At 34.8% G+C, this 16,269-nt stretch overlaps 2 protein-coding genes across 5 annotated transcripts; both read right to left on the bottom strand.

Annotated features, from left to right (window-relative positions):
• Positions 1 to 138: 138 nt before the first annotated feature.
• LOC124304146 (endoribonuclease Dcr-1) lies at positions 139 to 11,533 on the bottom strand. 4 transcript variants are annotated; one of them, XM_046762224.1, is made up of 23 exons: positions 11,068 to 11,532; positions 10,765 to 10,880; positions 10,523 to 10,682; positions 9,889 to 10,181; positions 9,433 to 9,795; positions 9,114 to 9,274; positions 8,831 to 9,039; positions 8,477 to 8,660; positions 8,281 to 8,396; positions 7,842 to 7,993; positions 7,551 to 7,692; positions 7,231 to 7,461; positions 6,938 to 7,117; positions 6,574 to 6,787; positions 6,105 to 6,286; positions 5,777 to 5,955; positions 5,422 to 5,675; positions 4,133 to 5,232; positions 3,335 to 3,907; positions 2,891 to 3,122; positions 2,445 to 2,665; positions 2,194 to 2,359; positions 139 to 1,900 (listed from the first exon to the last, which is right to left on the bottom strand). In XM_046762224.1, the coding sequence occupies exons 1-23, from the start codon at positions 11,125 to 11,127 to the stop codon at positions 1,653 to 1,655; spliced, it is 5,736 nt and encodes a 1,911-aa protein (XP_046618180.1). In that variant the 5' UTR covers positions 11,128 to 11,532; the 3' UTR covers positions 139 to 1,652. The 4 variants fall into 4 exon arrangements, with proteins under 4 accessions (XP_046618180.1, XP_046618182.1, XP_046618179.1 ...); XM_046762226.1 differs by having other exon boundaries at positions 7,266 to 7,349; positions 8,218 to 8,396; XM_046762223.1 differs by having other exon boundaries at positions 8,218 to 8,396.
• A 1,869-nt stretch (positions 11,534 to 13,402) lies between these two features.
• LOC124303145 (coiled-coil domain-containing protein 130 homolog) lies at positions 13,403 to 15,574 on the bottom strand. The gene is made up of 5 exons (XM_046760020.1): positions 15,232 to 15,574; positions 14,751 to 15,066; positions 14,382 to 14,642; positions 14,106 to 14,274; positions 13,403 to 13,971 (listed from the first exon to the last, which is right to left on the bottom strand). Exons 2-5 carry the CDS (start codon positions 15,060 to 15,062, stop codon positions 13,709 to 13,711), a joined length of 1,005 nt encoding a protein of 334 aa, XP_046615976.1. The 5' UTR covers positions 15,063 to 15,066; positions 15,232 to 15,574; the 3' UTR covers positions 13,403 to 13,708.
• Positions 15,575 to 16,269: the final 695 nt, after the last annotated feature.

Below are 16,269 nucleotides of genomic sequence, written 5' to 3' on the forward strand. Positions count from 1 at the left end.
TACGTACTTGATTTCTGTTATTAGGCTGAATTAGGCAATATATTGAAGGTACATTTGTAGCATAAATGAAAAATGTGAGGTTTGATCTCAAGAAGCTTTCATTTATGCAGTATACAATATAGATTTTTCTGAATTCAACATCGTTGGGTATTTGATCTGGTACACTTATGCAACCCATATACTCATTCAAGTCGGTATTGATCAGTTTCTGATTTAATTTAAAAAATGAATGCAAATCTACTTTGTTAGCAATTTAATTTTGACCAATTGTGCGACGTTATGTGAATGAATGTAATAGATTGAAACTGCACTGTATGTGCAATAAGTAGATGATGCTACATACTATCTTAGATTACATACTCGACGAAAAAAAATTTGCAACATAAAGACATTCGGAACAGTAGAAAGAATTTGTTATTCCGTACTTCCTTTTTTTCAAGTTTGAAATATGATTTCTGGTTGCTTAGAAACGTGACAAATCTGTGTCAATTAAAATTTTATTTTAAATATACTAATATCCCTAATTGTAAATTAAAGTTAAATTATAGCCTCTCTGATATTGTACCTGAGATTCTGCTGTGCACTAGATATATAAATTGATTAAATGTATGTTACCATTACATAGGTAATGTGATTGTATAAAGTTGATGTATTACAACTAACCATTGAACAATATGGAAATGAAAAACATCGTCACATACATACTTTTTTATTGAATAAGTATATATATAAAAAAACGAATCCAGTATCATCAGATTGTCAATAAATCAAATTACTGAATATTTTCTGTGATAGCATTGTTGAATTGGAAGACATGGAGTTGATCAACCACATTTGTTCATCGAAGTTTAAATGAATTTTTTCAATCTGCAAAATATAATGGCATGAGAGAATTAATTTAAATATACAAGCATTTCTTGTTTCTGTTGTAGGTTGTGTGTATTTTATTACCAATTTCTGAGAAAATGGTGCGAAGCTCTAACATAGAAGAAAATATCACGCATAAATATGAATGTGTGAACAGAGTCTTTAAGTGTCAACTTATGTTTGAGCTTGACCCTAGATTCGAAAAGCGACTTTGTGCGTTAGTTACTGATAAAATTCAATTTCTTCATTGATCGCTACTTATGTTTGGAATGTATGAGAAATGGGAAGAAGCACATCATTTTATTCCACTTAATGACAATCTAATGTTATCTTAGAGTAGTGATTATCTTTCATTCAAATCACATTATTCAACAGATGTAACTATCGATAACACAGGAATAGTTGTAAACATACTGGGAATTACGAAAATCATATGATCTACAGAGTGCGTGAAAGTTCATATATAGATCTTATGGCACGAAATAGAAGTTCAATCCCAATTATGAAATTCTTTGTAAATAATTGAAACTGTAATTTGGCCTCTCAAAACTTAGACTGCATTCAGTATATTCAAGTTATACATTGCTGAAATATATTCAGTTGAATAACAAATCTACCCCTTTCGTGTACGACATTTTGCACACCCCCTATGTAAAGTCTGATATAATAAGATAATTGTCAGATAAACTTTATATCTATATTTACAAAATATTCTGACTTCATCTTAATTAAAAAATAATCATTAAAATTCCCGTTACAAGGTGATATTTTATAAAATTCAATGATCACAGTTTTTCTCTTTGATGTCGTTGCATTTTTTTTAGATTTTTAAGTGCACATTTTGCAGCTGTACATTTAGCAATGCGATAATTTCTTCCTATTCCTTTGAAAGAACCCTTCCCAAACACATCTACTGTGACTCTTACACGCCGACCATCAGCTAGTTTTTCAGGCTTCCCAAACTTTGCTGTTTCAGGTTCCAACTCTAATAATTCTCTTATTGGAGATTTTGGTACGTTTGTACTGAATTGTTCTGAAAATGAAAAATTACAAAGATTGAATGAGCAAATACAGTAACAGATATATATATATCCCCTGGTAACCAAAAATTTTACTTAATTTTTTTTAAAATTTATGTGGTAAAAAGAATCGCCAAATTTCACTTCTTTGAAGGAACTGAATCAACAAGATATCAATATAGCAAAGCTCACTGTTGATGAAACGTTAAGAATTTACTTAGGTTTTACATTTCACTGGGCTAACGATTTTTAAAATAATATAACTCATGACATAGAGATCATTGTCTGGCAAAATATATTTACATACCTATTTCAGACCTCATGATTTTATAATACACCCTCCAAACAGCGTCAAGAGACATACCACTGTCTAAATAAATTGCTCCTGCCAAAGATTCAAAAACATCACCTAAAGCCTTTGGAACTTCAACGTCTTCTGCCTCTTCGCATTCATCTTCAGCAATTAAATAATACTGTCGGAGAAAAGTTAATAGACGTAATTTTTTTATATTTACAACCAACTAATTTTGCAAGATACATTTTATTAATTATACCCACTTCTTCACTGATAGAGTGACCATTTTCTTCTTGTATCCTGACGAATCTGTCAATGACCACATTTAAACCTGGTGATAGATGGCGGAAATATTTATGAAATCCACATCTCACTGCCAGCGAAGCAAATATTGTATTATTTACCAAAGCTGACCTCAAATCTGTTAGAGCACCAGGGGAATGTTGCCTTGTATCCTCATACAAATGTCTTGTTATCAGATAATCTAGTGGCAATCAAATAACGATTTTTAAGAATAATACAAATTTACTATACTTATGGAAAAGCTGGTGAATGAATAAATAATTACAGCTGTAAATTGAATGCTATTACAAGTTAAACACTTCGATGGTTTCCTTAATAGCAAACGGTTTTAAGCATATGTAATAATTTGCATTTTTCTAACATTCGTATGCTTGATCATAAGGTGATTTACGCACTAAGTTGTTACCTAAAACTGCATCTCCAAGAAATTCTAAGCGTTGGTAACAGTCTGTCAATTTATTTGGCTGATACGATGCATGGGTGAATGCTTGCAATAAGTAACTCGGCTCACGAAATTTGTAGCCCATACTTTCTTCAAGATCGCTATAACCATCCAGCATCAGACTCAACTCCTTTTCAGGATCTGGTACATGCCTCAAAAGTGGGCACTGTGGCTCATCTAAGTTTCCATAGCGTATCTATAGGGGATTATATTACAATTAAATATTTTTGTGTTGATATTAAAAATGATATAAACATGACTTATTAATGTAATTATATCTATTTATATTTCAGGCAATTTTATTTGGTATTATGTTATGATGAGTACATTCAACTTCGTACCAGAACAGTACAATATACCACAAATTAAGGATGATATTTCACATGATAAACATTTTGAACTATTTACTTGTGTCCAGCATGTTTCTCCATTTTCGTTAATTTCCTTAATATAGGACGAACTACCCGGAGGTCTGTCAAGTGGTTCATTTGTGGATATGATAGAAACTTTTTGGAATGGTAAGACATGAATTCCTAGCCAGGCCATGAATAAGAAAGCTCCTCTGGGCCCACACGCTATTAAATATGCTCCTATTAAAGCTTCCACACAGTCAGCGACACTTTTATCTGGTATACTATGCTGTGTAATTAGATTATATGGTATGAAACATCGTAACTTTTCAAAATCGGTAGCAGAATCATTGCTGCTTCGAATCAGTTCAGTTCGCATAATCTCGAGTTTATGCTCCGTTTCTCGAACAAGTTCGGATATTTCATTTCGATTTACAGCTCTGAGAACTGGAATATCTGCTTGGTTCCACAAATTTGACGGCACTCCAGATTCTATTAATGCTTGTTCTATTTCACGTGGTACATAATAGCATGGTGGTAACCAATTATCATGCGGTTCAAATTTAGTTGCTATCATACTTTCACCCAATACTTTTCGACGGCCTAATCTGTATAAATTTAAATTGCTCACCTGCAATACAGATATGAATCATGAGTTCAACTTGACTATTATGTGGGTACACTGATACTTTATTTTAAACGTCATTACTTTTTTACTGTGCTAAGCTGCAAGTTAAAAATAATAGAGTTTATAAGTCAGAGGTGCGAAATGAAAAGGAAAGAATAAGGTTCATCTATATAAAAAAATATTTCGACAATTCAATTGAGACTGTATAAATTCAAGATATTGACTTACTTGTTTTGATCTCAGGTGACTCAATTTTCCTTCATGTATATTGTCATATGTACAATACAAGTATGTAGTTATTGAATATTTTAGAAAAGAATCTCCAATAGTTTCGAGCCTCTCTAAATTAATACCATCGTTAGCATTTGACATTGTCAACGCTTGAAGAATTAAACTCGGACTTGGTCCAGGGTGACCATTTAGATTCGGTTGATAATCAAAACTAAAAAGAGAATCGTCTGCTTCTTCCAATATCTGAGAGTTGTTTGATTGTTTCTTAATGGGTTGCCTCAGAGGCTGCGTATTAATAACTTCATGTGTAAATCTTTTCGAAACCTGAGAGATGTATTCATAATACTCAGACGGCAGTAAGTCAGTTTTATTATGTACAGCTGATGAGCGCCTCTTCAAAACGATTTCTTGATCGCTATGAATAAACATTCCATTCGTCAGAATTTCTTCTTTGGTTCGACTAGTTTCAATATTTTGAGCTGTCTCATGTTGTTGAATTAATCCATTCTGAATATCATTGGAACACTGCCAAACATCCTCGTCATAACTTCTTTCCAACTCTAATAAATCCAAAATTCTTTTATTAATTTCATTTTTACGGATTCTATTTTCGTCTTCCACAGCTTCTGCAACATTATCTCCCATAAAAGCAATGCGTAGACCACCACCACCTTCATCACTTTCGTCTGAAAAATCTCCCATTGCTTCACTAGAGGTGTCATCAGTATCGTAAGCATCTAAATCAGAATCACAGGCAGATGAGCCGTACCTAATATCATTCCAAGAAAAGGTATCTTGTAGCACCGTTAAATTTGGTGAAAAAATATTTTCATTATTCAATTCCACTGCATTTATAGCCATTTCATTAGACCACGTTCCAATTTCCATTTCATTATCTTTATCCACGGAACTGTCATGTTTTGAAGAGATATCTTTCTCAATTTCTTCTGCCACGGACATACTGTCTGTCAATTTAGGTATAACGGATTTCGTAGTTTTAGCATCACTTTTCATTTCAATCAATTTACTACTGTCCTTTGATTTATTCAAGACTTCCGATAGACTCCAACCAAAGTCTAATGGCAACCATTCAAAGTCTACAAATAATATACGGCAATATTTATTCAAACGCTTCAATTGGTAATATCCCTCTGGTTTAGAAACATTTTTTTTATGTTACATCCATGTGACGGCATTCAAAGAAGTCAATTTGCATGTTCTACCACTTGGTCGAGTATAGATTAGGATTTATGTGAATATAAGTTCACATTTGTATACCGAATTACCTGGATCTAAATGTTGCTGCCCCAAATTTATCATTTTTGCTACCTGGCATCGTATTTGATTAGCAAGAAGAAGTGCGTTGATTCTATAAAGTATGCATGGCAGACAAACCGCTTGTCTCCATAATGAGGCAGGAAATGGGTGAATAGCACAAAGCTCTGCTACCAATATTTGTTTTTGTTCCAAATTTTCTCTCTTTGCCTTCTTGGTTTCCTCACTACTAGTTGGTAATGCAACACCTTTACGATTGATGTATCTGGAAAGAGAATGAAATAAACGAGTTCAGTAATTTCTGTTCAATGTAAAATATAAAGTTCAATTGAACCGGAAAATGCGATTGATATTAAGTTACTTTACCTTGGTGTAAGAAAATTGAGCCTAGCTGAAGTATGATCTACATCAAGTAGCGGTTGATTCAGATTCTGAATCTGTATGTTATATTTTTTCAAATAATACTCCTCAAATGTACTATAGTCAGCCCCAGGAAAAGAAGATTTTGGGTTCAAGTTGGCACAAATTTCCGCTACATAAAAGTACTAAAACAAGTTACGATAAGAACAGATTCCTACTCTGTGATTTATGTGGAGAAAATTAATACGTTTACATTATTGAAAAATTATTTCACAAAAAACATTAACACAGATTTATTGTTCATAATGTTTAAAATATGTTCAAATTTATTTACTTGTGGCTGATCCTTATTTCTATACCATGGCATAATAACAGCATCATGATATTTAGTTGCATCAAATTTGAATTGATTGCGATCTCCTTCCGACAGTTCATTCGGTATTGCATTCCTGTTCTCATATATACGTTCTAAGAACTCCCAATCCACATTAACATCCGGGCCATTTTCTGTGATAACTGAAATTCATTATAAGTCCGCAATATAGTGAAAAGCTAAATGATAAATGATCAGTGTGGACTATACATGCGAAAGAACGATTAAATTTACCTGTAACAATTAGATAAAGATTCAAAAGAAATCTGACATTATACAATCCATTTCTGAAGAGATGGCCAAGTTGGAATGCACCAATGCAAAAGCTTATCATATATGCCATGAATGTGTCAGTGGATTGCAAAAAGTACTCCTATTGAATTAAATAACTTCCTAGGTGACATTCATATATTCCAAATTTTGTACTTACCCGTTTTTACAGGAACAATGAAGTATGAATTTTCTGAAGCATTCGGATCAAATAGCATCAGATATTTTTGAAGCCTTAGAACATTTGTGAACGTGTACTTGAGGAAGGCTGCTACTCGTTCAATTTGATCAGCATTCAATGTAACCGTCTCCTTACTTAATTCAAGTTTTACATGAACCTCTCCCGATCTCGTGTATATTGGGAATGGACATAGCTAAAGTTAAAAGAAGTTTATTTGAAAAATGCGATTCGTAAATAAATGTTGATGCTTCACTGAATAATCTGAATTTAGTCACTTCTATCATTGTTTTAAAATTAAGGGACAGAATTTCAGTTCGTTTTTTATATCAAAATTGTAAGTCACCTTTGGTATTTTTTTTAGAGTTAGAATGCCAAATCCTATAGCTGACTCTTCAGGAGGATATATTCGACGACCTCTTGTGTTTTGTTCCTCAGGTAAAGGGCAAGTGAGCACCATACTAATATGATATAAAAACGATTTCGTCATCAGTACAGGCCTGCAATCTGTTAACACTTCGGCAGTCTGAAATATAAAAGTAGATTTTTATACAACGAAGGTACTGAATTGGACTGATATCACAGGCGAATGCAGGTTTTGTCAGCAATAATACTTTTTCAATACAAAGCATAGTCCACCTTTTTGTAGTAGTATTGTCTTCGTTTAGTGGTACCTGGGCGCGCTTCAGAAAACTCAGCTTTTGTTTCATCTGGTAGTGGAGGGGCTTCAGCATCTTCTGGGTTTGCTTTAAAATTTTCTTTACCAATTGGCAACAAATAATCATCAATTTCATTAGCTCTATGAAGATCTATGCAGAGTTGAAGTGCAGCCAAGCGACGAGCCATTGCGCTATTCGGCATTGGATATGACTACGAAGTATAAGTCAAGCTTTATGCACGGATTTCATTTATTGTAAAGGTATTTCAACATGGGAAATTTTATATATCTTGACACTCACCGTTACTGTGTATTTCACAGGCGAGTTTATTGGCAAACGTATGGAACAAACATACATGGTTTTATTGTCAATAATTGTTGGTTCAATTATCCATTCTGGTGTTAATCGAGTGAATGTATCACTAGGCAGCTTGGCACAATACCTGTAACATGTATCATTTTTTAATGAAATTTGTCCAAAACACCCAAAATGAAAGAAACAGGAATATTTGTATGATTTATATGACTTGTTGGAAGTATTGATGACTTTAAAATATATAATAATGCTGCAATTGATTATTTGATACGTTACCTGTTTACCAAAGATATTGCAGAATTAAAAGTAACACTAGGTGAACCCTCAATACTCAATGGTTTGTACTGAGGTAACAAATCAGCATATTTATCCGCCAATAATTCTTCTTCTTCCGAAGGTTCCTTATTGGCGCACTTTGATAATAAAGTCTGGAAATAAGCGGAAACTTTGAAAAATTATGTTGATTATAGTAAAGTAATGTTAAAATGAGTCTGCATGTGCAGTGCTTGCTCTTACTTGTTCTATTGCAAATCTGGTGAATTTTGATATACTCCACAAAATATTTGATTGTTTAACATGCAAGAAACTGGATATAGTTCAATTGTAAATCTAAGTTAGATAATTTTCCAATTATGAACTGACTGGATTTTACCTGTTCAATATAGTGATATTCAGCTAGCTTTTGTATACACTCATTGGATATTTTTTCACTCACGAAAAGCACATGAAGGGCATCAGTTGCCCGAGCTCGGCCTTTGCACTGCACGTAAGACTGATAGCTCTTAGGGAAATCATACCTCATCACAAAATTGCATTTTGGTATATCTATTCCTGGAAAATTTATAGTTCAAAATGCACATTGCTTTTTAAAAAACTTTAGAAACTGGCCATTTACTTACAACAATACATACCCTCCTCCAATATCGATGTAGCAATTAATAAATTACATTCGTGTATTCGGAAGCTTTTTAAAACCTCCTCTTGTTTCCGATGTTGAACCTCCATGTCATGAGCAGAGCTTGTTCCCTCAGGATTCTTTTCAATTGTATAAAGTGGAGAGAGAAATTGTAAATCTTTGTCATACTTACAAGCGTCCTGGAGAAAAATAATCAACTCTTTATAATTATATTTAGTTTATGACAAGTATTTGTATACCCAAATCTCACAAAAATGTAATATTAGGTTTGGAATGTTAGAATAACTTTTGTTGTGTCTTCTTTGTTTTTATGTAAAGAGTAAAGATATTAAAAGCAACAAAAACTTACATTCAATAGATAAAATAATATTTTTGCTGTAAATCCTTTATCCACAAAAATAACTCCGCACAACAGATCTGGATCAATTTGAGTACGTGGATACCGTGATTTTGGAGGTCTTTTAATACCAGTTCGTAGCTTTTTGACATTTCCAATGTATTTTGATTGTTGGAGGCCATCTTTTCCAGTATCAATGTCTTTCTTGCAGGCAGATACACCTTAATTAACAATACATAAGGATATGGTTAATTATGAAACCACTGTTTCAACAGTGTCAAATGTTTCAACGTACTGTGTCCATTGCTCAGTTTGTTGTCTGGGATAGTCAATTCTTTTTTGCTGGATGGGGCATAACACTTGAGTATATGCAATAGTCGATGAACACATGGAGTGGAGAATTTGTATAATTTTTCTCTTTCGCTCAAATTTTCAAATTCACTTTCACAAATAGCTCTAGAAACCAAACAAACCATAATGTCTCGGTTTTTGTATTATATCAATTATAACCAAATGTATAAATTAGAATTGAGGGTAGAAGTGAAGAATCTACAGTGGCAAATCTGTTGGAGGAGTTTGACTACTCAATACTTGATATTTCATGAAACACATACCTTATTTTAATAAACAAGGAAACCACAACGTTGAATAATAAGTAGTGTCGCTCATAAGGGGTTTTTACTTTCAGCTTTTCTGCTTGAATTAGCAAAGCTAGAGCAGCGTGATTGGCGCACCAAGCCCCGAATGTTTGAAGTACGTACAAAAAGTCTTCTATCATTGAGCAAGGTTCCTGTTTAGGATCCGGAATCTTCTGTATGTCCTCGAGGAACTCATCGTTGTAAATTTCAGTGGGATCATAGCGATGATCACACAAAAAGTTCATAGCATGCATAGCACAGTTCTCCAGAGTCTGGTTTAATTCTTCATATTCGCCACATTTGTATTCTACAATGTACTCTTTTGGTTTTGGACTATATCTGAATCAAAATTGAATACATTGTTATTTTACACAAAACATAGTAATTGAGTGAACAAAGTGAAACAAACACAATGAGTAAGAAGATACAAACCTTAATACTGATACAATATCACTGGCTGTTTCAATTCTACAATGAAAAGTTTTTTCCAAAAGTTCAACTTCTGCTTCCAGTCGTCCTGGCTGACGAGTTAGATTAAAAACTGGTGCAGCAAAACCAATTAGTCGAGGACCGTTAGAGACATTAAATTTTTGTAAAACAAACTTTAGCTTTTCATCATTGACTGCTTTGTGGCATTGATCTACAATTGCCAAATTTATTTGACTTGGATAAATTTTATTCTGATTCAACAGATCTGCACAAACATGTGATGTAGTAACAATCACCTTTAACAAATAAAATAAATCTGTATCAACAAATATGAACACAAATGATACAGACTTTATGTAGTTTTAAATAACTTGTAAGATTTTCGTAAAAATGAGACATACATCAATCATGCTGTTGTTTTAAATCACAATATTGGACTTTGAATAAATAGACTGCTACATAACACTTGTATATTTGATAATTGTGCGCTACTTTTTTGAGGAAGATTTGAACAAAGATCGAGTCTCTTAAAATAAAGACTTGTATTTTGAAAATCATACAGATATTACAGAATTACCATATTGAATAACTGGTTGAAAATTGAAATAAAATTTATATCGTTGATAACATATATCACCTGACTTTCAGCGAATTTTCTATCGAACTCTGGCCATGTCTCAGAATCACAGATAAGTACGCGTAAATCTGTCAATTGTTGTATATATACAGCTTTGGTTAAACATCGATCTGTATCTCTTAGAATGTATACTGAGCGCTTGCCTCCTTCTGACGGAGATCTGTGAACAGATGGAACTCAAGTTATCCAAAGATTTGAAGATGAAAAAACAACGATTGTAAAGAGAAACGACATAGCTTTACCTTCTGTTGTTAGTCGCCAACTCTTGAATTAGTTTGATAACAATAAATATTTGTTCAGAATTTTTTCCTAGACAAACTATTATGTTGCTCTCTAAAGCTGCGTAGAGGAGCTCCACCTAGCATAAAAAATTTTCACAAGGCACTAATTACTTCGATTTGTACAACTTGTTGAAATAAATTATGGAATTCAAAATGTAATTTGAAAAATGTAATTTAAAAAATGTAATTTGAGTAATGATAAACGAACTTTGGAAATTAGTTATCACTACATGTATGTTTTAGAATTATGTCTTATTTACTCACTTGATATTCTCTAGGAGAGAAAGACTTAGTATGAACTTGATCATTTAATGGAAATGCCATGGAGATTGTAGTAATGAAATGTTTTTATATCGCTGAACGTATAAAACCCAATTACGGGTTGTTTGCTTTATCAAAAAACTAGAAAAACGTCAATAATAACGTAAATCAAGGTGAAACCTTATCGAAATGTGCACTCTAGACGAATAACAGTGTTGTACGGCTATTTTTATACGAAAAGATTTGACCAAATTTTAGGTTATTCTGCTTGTCAAATAATCGGCGGCACACAGATCTGTCTTCGCGATGTGAACCATAATTAATACATAGATTGGAACTCTCTAAAAACATTTGTTTATTTGCTCTAAAGAGCTGGTAGTAACCAGCATCTGGTATTGACAATCGGAACTGATATTTAAAGAGGCTGTGTACTCGAATAAATTGGTACGTATGTATACAATCAAATAAAAAAGTACATACAATCGGTAACTCTTCGAATAGTAGACATATCATGAGCCTGAAAGCTGCGTTTACATTGGAGTTCAATGTAGAAGCACCTTGAAGCCTCACGGGGGCGCCATGCTCGATTTCGACGTGACGTATAGGTATATGTCAATGCAAAAAAGGGCTCACAGCCCGTTCTACCTATATGCGTTTTTGAACAGACACACACCAATCCATTTTCATTTGATGCAGAAATAAAGAAATTCCATGCATTGTAGAAATCTTTGTTTAGAATGGCGTATAGAATGGGGCTGTTGAAACCCTTGTTTGCATTTGAGATGCGTGGACTTCGATATTTAGAGGTATATACGTCAACGTCGAAATCGAGCAAGGCACCCCCTTAGAATACGAAAAAAATTGCTAAAAATGGTAAGCACGACGTGACGCGAGTAGCAATAAAAAATTGTCAAGATTTGAACAAATGACAGACTATATGTACAAAAGAACGCATAACAGCACATCCCCGGTTTTTCTGCGTTGCTGGCTCGCATTCAATATATATATATATATATATATTTCACTGTTCCATTCTAGACTAAAGAAGCGAGACATTGAAATCACATTAATTATATTATTTATAAATATGTTGCATACAAATAATAATAGTGCAGCTGGTTTTTGTTCTTGTGCGCTCGCTTACTCGTTGTTAGTGTTTTACCAGATGATACGAGATTAATGAGATACCTCAGGCCCTCACTGCTGACTGCACAGTGCAGGAACTACGAAGCACTGGTCCTGGTGGTCGAAATTCACTAGATAGCGAACCTGGAGCGCAGGCACCATAGAAAATTACTCGTAACGGTCAAAAGTCAACAGGTCAAGGACCTGGACAGCCAGAACTACGGAGTGCTTGTCTCTGAAGTCCAGTTTCTCCAGGTAGAGGACTTTGAGCGCAGAAACTACGGAGCGCTTGTCCTGGAAGTTGAGTTTCACCAGGTAGCGGACCTGGAGCGCAGGAACCACGGAGAGCTTGTCCCTGAAGTCCAGTTTCGCCAGGTAGAGGATCTTAAGCGTAGAAACTACGGAGCACGAGTCCCGGAGGTTGAGATCCACCAGGTGGAGGACCTGGACAGCCATAACTACAGAAAATTAGTCCTGAAGGTCAAAAGTCACCAGGTCAAGGACCTGGATCGCCAGTCCTATTGAGTGCTTGTCCTTGAAGTAGAGTTTCACCAGGTAGCGGACCTGGAGCGCAGGAACCACGGAGAGCTTGTCCCTGAAGTCCAGTTTCGCCAGGTAGAGGATCTTAAGCGTAGAAACTACGGAGCACGAGTCCCAGAGGTTGAGATCCACCAGGTGGAGGACCTGGACAGCCATAACTACAGAAAATTAGTCCTGAAGGTCAAAAGTCACCAGGTCAAGGACCTGGATCGCCAGTCCTATTGAGTGCTTGTCCCTGAAGTAGAGTTTCACCAGGTAGCGGACCTGGAGCGCACAAACTACGGAGCGCTTGTCTGGGAAGTCGAGTTCCACCAGGTAGCGGACCTGGAGCGTAGAAACTACGGAGCGCTTGTTCCGGAACTCGAGTTGCACCAGGAAGCGGACCCGGAGCGCAGGATCCAGGAGGTGGAGAACCCGGTACTCGAAATTTGCGGAGCGCGATTCTCATCCGTCCGCTCTACTGCGCGGTTGTTTCCAGAATGATGAATTCGGTTAGCTGATTTTCGTCGTCGACGATTACTATAGATCGATGACGTCATAGAAAAAAAATTTCGGTGACGTCACTTTCTGAACATCCGAACATCCAAATTCTGGTTTTGAACTTTAATACTATGTATGATGTAAAAATATGTTGCATACAAATATAATACCTATGTACATACGTATATATATATATATATATATTTACAGTTTATTTTACATAGTTAAGTCATGGTCGCTTGAGTAAGATCTTTATACCTAATGTCCCATAGATATTTAATTATTTCGACAAATCCTTCTTAGAAGTAGTTTCGTTAGATCATCAATAAATTACTGACGGGAAATTGTCAGAGTGAAATAAAATATATCTTCACTTATTGCAAAGAACTACATAATTGAATTATTTGCGATTTGCAGATTGTATCAAGTACTTTTGGTCATAAGGTAATTCATTTCTAAAGCAAGCTCTCTTCATGTTATTATTCACCATCAAATATATTCATGAACGTTCCGATCCACTATCTGAACTTGAGAAATCATAATGGACTAAGGGCAGGTTTTGTTGACTAGTAGATGTAGACTTTCTATCAGACTCTGAAGAAGATTCGTTACCAAATCGTTGTTGGTCTTGTTTTTGTTTCATACGTTTCACTTCAATTCCTATTGATTCACGCGATAGCTTTGTCTTTGAATGATTTGGTATCTCAACCTTTTTTTTGAGTCTTAATTTTTTTGGTAGTGATTTTATGGGATTAGTTGAAACTAGAAAAATAAAAATTAGTTAGGAACAGCCTTGTAACTTTAGGATACAACTTGAAACTACTTATGCCAATACTGAGCTATGTGAAAAAGGGCCTTAAATGAAGATCTCTTATAATGATTTGTGAACAACATACCTCGTTTAGAACTGCTAGCACTACTACTAGTGCTACTACTACCAGACGTAATAGCACGTGCTAGTTTTATGTCATCTTCATGCTCTGTTACCAATTTAATATTTAAGCTAGATTTGTCCAAGAGCTTTTTATCCAACACTTGTGTATTTAGAAGCTCTTTTTTCGTTGCCTAAAACATAATTCAATCAAGTGGAGAGTTTTGTGATATAGCTTAACATAATACGTAGGACTAAACTTGAATCAAGTTTATATTTACTTCTCAGTATTGCAACTTACTCTTAATTTAGCTCTAAGTATGCAGTTAGAACTGTAATCATCTTCCCAAGTTGGTTTTTTCATTTGGATCAGTTTGGCAAGAGCTGGGTCACGGTTCTTAGAGGTTTTGACATCTTCTGTTTGATGTTCTACTTTGAACATAGCATCGTCATATAATCTGTGCGAGACTTCTTTAGTTTCTGGCACAGTCTGTTCATTTGCTATTGGATCCCAGCGATTCTCTTGTCTCCGAGCTCCACTGACTATGACATAATCTAGATTCTAGATTATTTAAAAATAATGCACAATTATAAGTGAGTTCTTGAGGCTATACTTTAAATTGACAATGAAAGACAATGAAATTGCTAAAATTAAAAACATTTTACATACTCCTGGGTCGGTTTTTATTTCAAAATGATTATCACAAAGATGACATTTCATTCGAAACTGATACAGGGGAGTGCTATAGTACATCCCAACTTTCTTTTTCTCAGCATTATATCGAACACCCATGCCAATGTGATTTCCACAGCCCTCGCACCAGATGTTATAGGGCATTTCAAATCGAATAATCAAGATACCCATGTGTAATTTACGAGCTCGTTCTCGTAACGCATGTGTACCAAGGAATTTGTTGAGACCCCCGACCTTAGGATCATAGTCGGGGGGGTAGTAGTGATTAGTTCCTTTGCGTTCACCCATTTCTCTGCATCAAAATAAATACATGTGTATGTTCACATAGCAAATTATACAAAAAAATATTCAAGTACGTCAATCATGTAACTTGTAAGAATGATAACTTTGTTTAAAAAATTACAAAAATTTATGTGCATTATGTAGTTGAGTCAAAATGATTGATATTGTTAGCTACCTGTTTTAGGGTTTTAATTACGCAATAAATGAATTCAATCTCGCTTCACCATATCATTGTAGCAATATGTAGTAGTAGCCACTATTATCGATTAGATATTTAAAAATATAGGTTATGGTAATCCTGAAGTTCATAAATTATACATAAACGTCGACTGCGCTTTTGTGCTTTCTTCGTGCTCCAACAATGTTGCAGCGTACGTCACGCCACATGTAGAGAAATCACAGGAAGTATAAAAATCACGATGTAAGAATTAAGAAGTAATCCCACTACCCTATAATCCCCGTGTAAAGCTCTCTGATTATTTTACTAAAGTACCCTGGCTCTCCGCCAGGTATCTCATGTAATGAAAAGGCAGAATGTAAATAATGGTATCGTTTTGCCGAATGCTTTGCAAGTGTACGCGTAAGAATAACTAATTATGAAAACGCATTTTTGCTGTATCATTATTTCGTGTCTCGATTGCCCCCTTGTTACAATATAATAAACTGGGAAAGTGCTGCTGTGTACCCGACTGTTAGCACTGGTATCGGCATTCGGAAATACCAAAAAAGTAGAAAGTTGTCTTGACAGATTGTATGTTGACATTAACTTTTGCATGGATGCAGGCTATTTCAAAAGATGCTTCAAATTTTCGTGGACAGTGGATTTTCGGTGCATGCGACACCTGGACTCAACTGGTTAACTTTAGTAAAATAATCACAGCACGCAGCATGAGGCGGACCACCTCTTACGTTGTCTTATTCTTACACTGTGGTAAAGATTGGATGTCTGGAAACCACGAAGTAATGCTACTGGAAACACTGCTCTAATTTCGACTAGTTAATCTGTTCATTTCATATTGGTTTACGGATATTCCATTTCCTGGAAAAGCTGGAAAATAACAATCGTCTATCTTATATACTCTAAGATATTATAGCTAGCAGCAGTGGCCAGATTGAAAAGTAAAAGTAATCGGTACCATAGTTCAATATGTTCAATATGCGCACAATTAGTCAATAAAAATACTTATTTAGGGTCTGAGTTAAATTCAATTAT

The sequence above is a fragment of the Neodiprion virginianus genome, chromosome 4, assembly GCF_021901495.1.
Source record: "Neodiprion virginianus isolate iyNeoVirg1 chromosome 4, iyNeoVirg1.1, whole genome shotgun sequence".
Lineage (NCBI taxonomy): Eukaryota > Metazoa > Arthropoda > Insecta > Hymenoptera > Diprionidae > Neodiprion > Neodiprion virginianus.

Coding starts and splice junctions, on each gene's coding strand:
- LOC124304146 (XM_046762223.1), bottom strand. CDS start 11,127: ATGGCATTTCCATTAAATGATCAAGTTCATACTAAGTCTTTCTCTCCT. Junction 9,040..9,113: donor CAAACTGAGCAATGGACACA/GTACGTTGAAAC, acceptor TTGTTAATTAAG/GTGTATCTGCCTGCAAGAAA. Junction 7,118..7,230: donor GACAATACTACTACAAAAAG/GTGGACTATGCT, acceptor TTTATATTTCAG/ACTGCCGAAGTGTTAACAGA.
- LOC124303145 (XM_046760020.1), bottom strand. CDS start 15,062: ATGGGTGAACGCAAAGGAACTAATCACTACTACCCCCCCGACTATGAT. Junction 14,643..14,750: donor AAATAAAAACCGACCCAGGA/GTATGTAAAATG, acceptor TAAATAATCTAG/AATCTAGATTATGTCATAGT. Junction 14,275..14,381: donor TACTTAGAGCTAAATTAAGA/GTAAGTTGCAAT, acceptor ATTATGTTTTAG/GCAACGAAAAAAGAGCTTCT.